Here is a 1,934-nt window from a genome sequence, read left to right on the forward strand (position 1 = left end):
AAAATTTATTTTTAATTATGTGCATGTTGCACATATGATGCACCACCACACCAGACTATAACAGAATTTCAACTGAAAGCCAGTTTCCTTTGTCTTATGTAAACTGAAGTCAGAAACCAGCTTTAAAGGACAGCAGATTTGCAGTCCTGCAGCAGGTTTGCAGTCCTGCAGGGCTCGGAGCTTCACTGTGGCTGCACCTTTGGGCTACAAAGAAGCCTGAGACTTGCAGACCATCAGAAGACCTGAAGAGAGTTTCACAAGATTTCTAAAGTGTGCCTCAGTGGCTGGGCCTTAGGCTTGGTCCTTCCCCTTCTGTTCTAGTGCCTTCCTTCCACACCAGTCCCTCCCTTCCATACTAGCCCCTCCCCCTTCCATCCTAACCTGTCCCTTCCATTCTAGCAGCTACCCTTCTGGCCTAGCCACTCCCATTCCAGTCTAGCCCTTCCAAGCTCCTCCCCTTCCATCCTAGCCCCTCCACCTCTATCCTCGGTTCCCTCCCCCTTTATCGCCTTAGTCTCTCTGCTTCCACCCTTAGCCCTTCCATCTTAACCCCAGTCCTTCCGCCCTGGTTCCCTCCGCTTCCTTTCTTGACTCCTCCCCCTTAAATTCTTGGGCCCCTCCTACAAGCCTCATCTCCTTTCCCCCTTCATCCTAGACCTCTCCCCTTCTGTCTCTGGTCATGCTCCCTACCCTGACCCCAGCTCACCTGTCACCTCCAGAGTCACCACATCCTGTTCATCTTCAATGCCCCTCACCACCTGGCAGCGATACAGCCCGGAGTCGCTGGCCCGAAGTGGCCCCAGCAGAAGGGTGGCATTGGTTCGGTGCCGGGGGTAAGCAGGCAGTGACACCCTTCCCTGCCAGTCCTTGGCCACACGCACCACATTGTCCTTGGCCACCAAAATGGGCAAGTCCTGGCGCTGGCCTGACGCAGTTCGAACTTTGGTCCATTTGATCCGAGGGATGTCTCGAATGGTGCCGGGCCATGGCTGCAGAGTAAAAAGACAGGGCAGAGCCACCAGCTCCGCCAGCGCAGCTAGCACAGGGCCAGACCCCACCTTCAGTATGTGGAGCCCCTCTTCCACAGTGGCAGTGCCATCCTGAGTGCCTGGGGTGGAGCAGGCAGAGAAGAATCAGAGACAGGGACCAACATTTCTTTACAGACGAGACAAGGCCAGAGTGGCTGGGCTGCCCACACAATGTCACAGTGCAGAAAGGGACTCCCGAGCCACATACCCTCATGGCTCTGCCTCACTAGGTAGTGAATTCCACTTCTTATAGGAGTGAAAGTAAGACTCACATTATCTCTAGCTTGCTGTGTGGCCCTAGGAAAATCACATTCCCTTTCTGAGCCTCAAAACTTAAACAAGAAGCAGCCACAAAAAGGGATGCAGTGCTTATGCAGTAATTTCTTCTTTTTCTTTTTGTTATTTCTTTTTCAGGCAGGGTCTCATGCAGCCCAGGCTGACCTCAGACTTGCTACATAGTCAAGGATCATGTTGAACTCTGGAATGTAGCACCAAGCCCTGTGCAAATAACCCATTTGATTCTCATGACCATCTGCAGAGATGGTAACGTCTTGTCCTTTTGGGAAACTGGGGAAACTGAGGCCCAGAGAGGTAATTTTTTTTTGCCTACAGTCACCCAGTAATTCAGTAAGGGAGTCATAAAGCCTGGGCTCTTGACTGCTATTGGGAAGATTCCATGAGAGTGGTAGAGGCACACAGACCTTTACTTCCCTTGTCCCACCCAAGGCAGGCATCAATAATCAATCCCTGTGCTATTCTCTCTCTCTCTCTCTCTCTCTCTCTCTCTCTCTCTCTCTCTCTCTCTCTCTTTCTCTCCCTTCCTTCCCTTTCCCTTTCCCTTTTCAGTTCATTTCAGCAAAGAACAGTGAGAGGCGGGAACTTCCAGCTTCTATTCGTTATAACAAA

General features: G+C 51.4%; 1 protein-coding gene across 1 annotated transcript in view; it reads right to left on the minus strand.

Annotated features, from left to right (window-relative positions):
- Ncan (neurocan) overlaps nt 1–1,133 on the minus strand; it is a gene marked incomplete at its 5' end in the record, with an annotated part of 25,939 nt that extends 24,806 nt beyond the window's left edge. The window contains one exon of the mRNA XM_008824484.2: nt 707–1,133. Within this exon, the coding sequence (XP_008822706.1) occupies nt 707–1,133 (427 nt within the window). The remainder of the gene's footprint in view (nt 1–706) is intronic.
- Nucleotides 1,134–1,934: the final 801 nt, after the last annotated feature.

This window comes from Nannospalax galili, unplaced genomic scaffold, assembly GCF_000622305.1.
Source record: "Nannospalax galili isolate Female #2095 unplaced genomic scaffold, S.galili_v1.0 scaffold529, whole genome shotgun sequence".
Lineage (NCBI taxonomy): Eukaryota > Metazoa > Chordata > Mammalia > Rodentia > Spalacidae > Nannospalax > Nannospalax galili.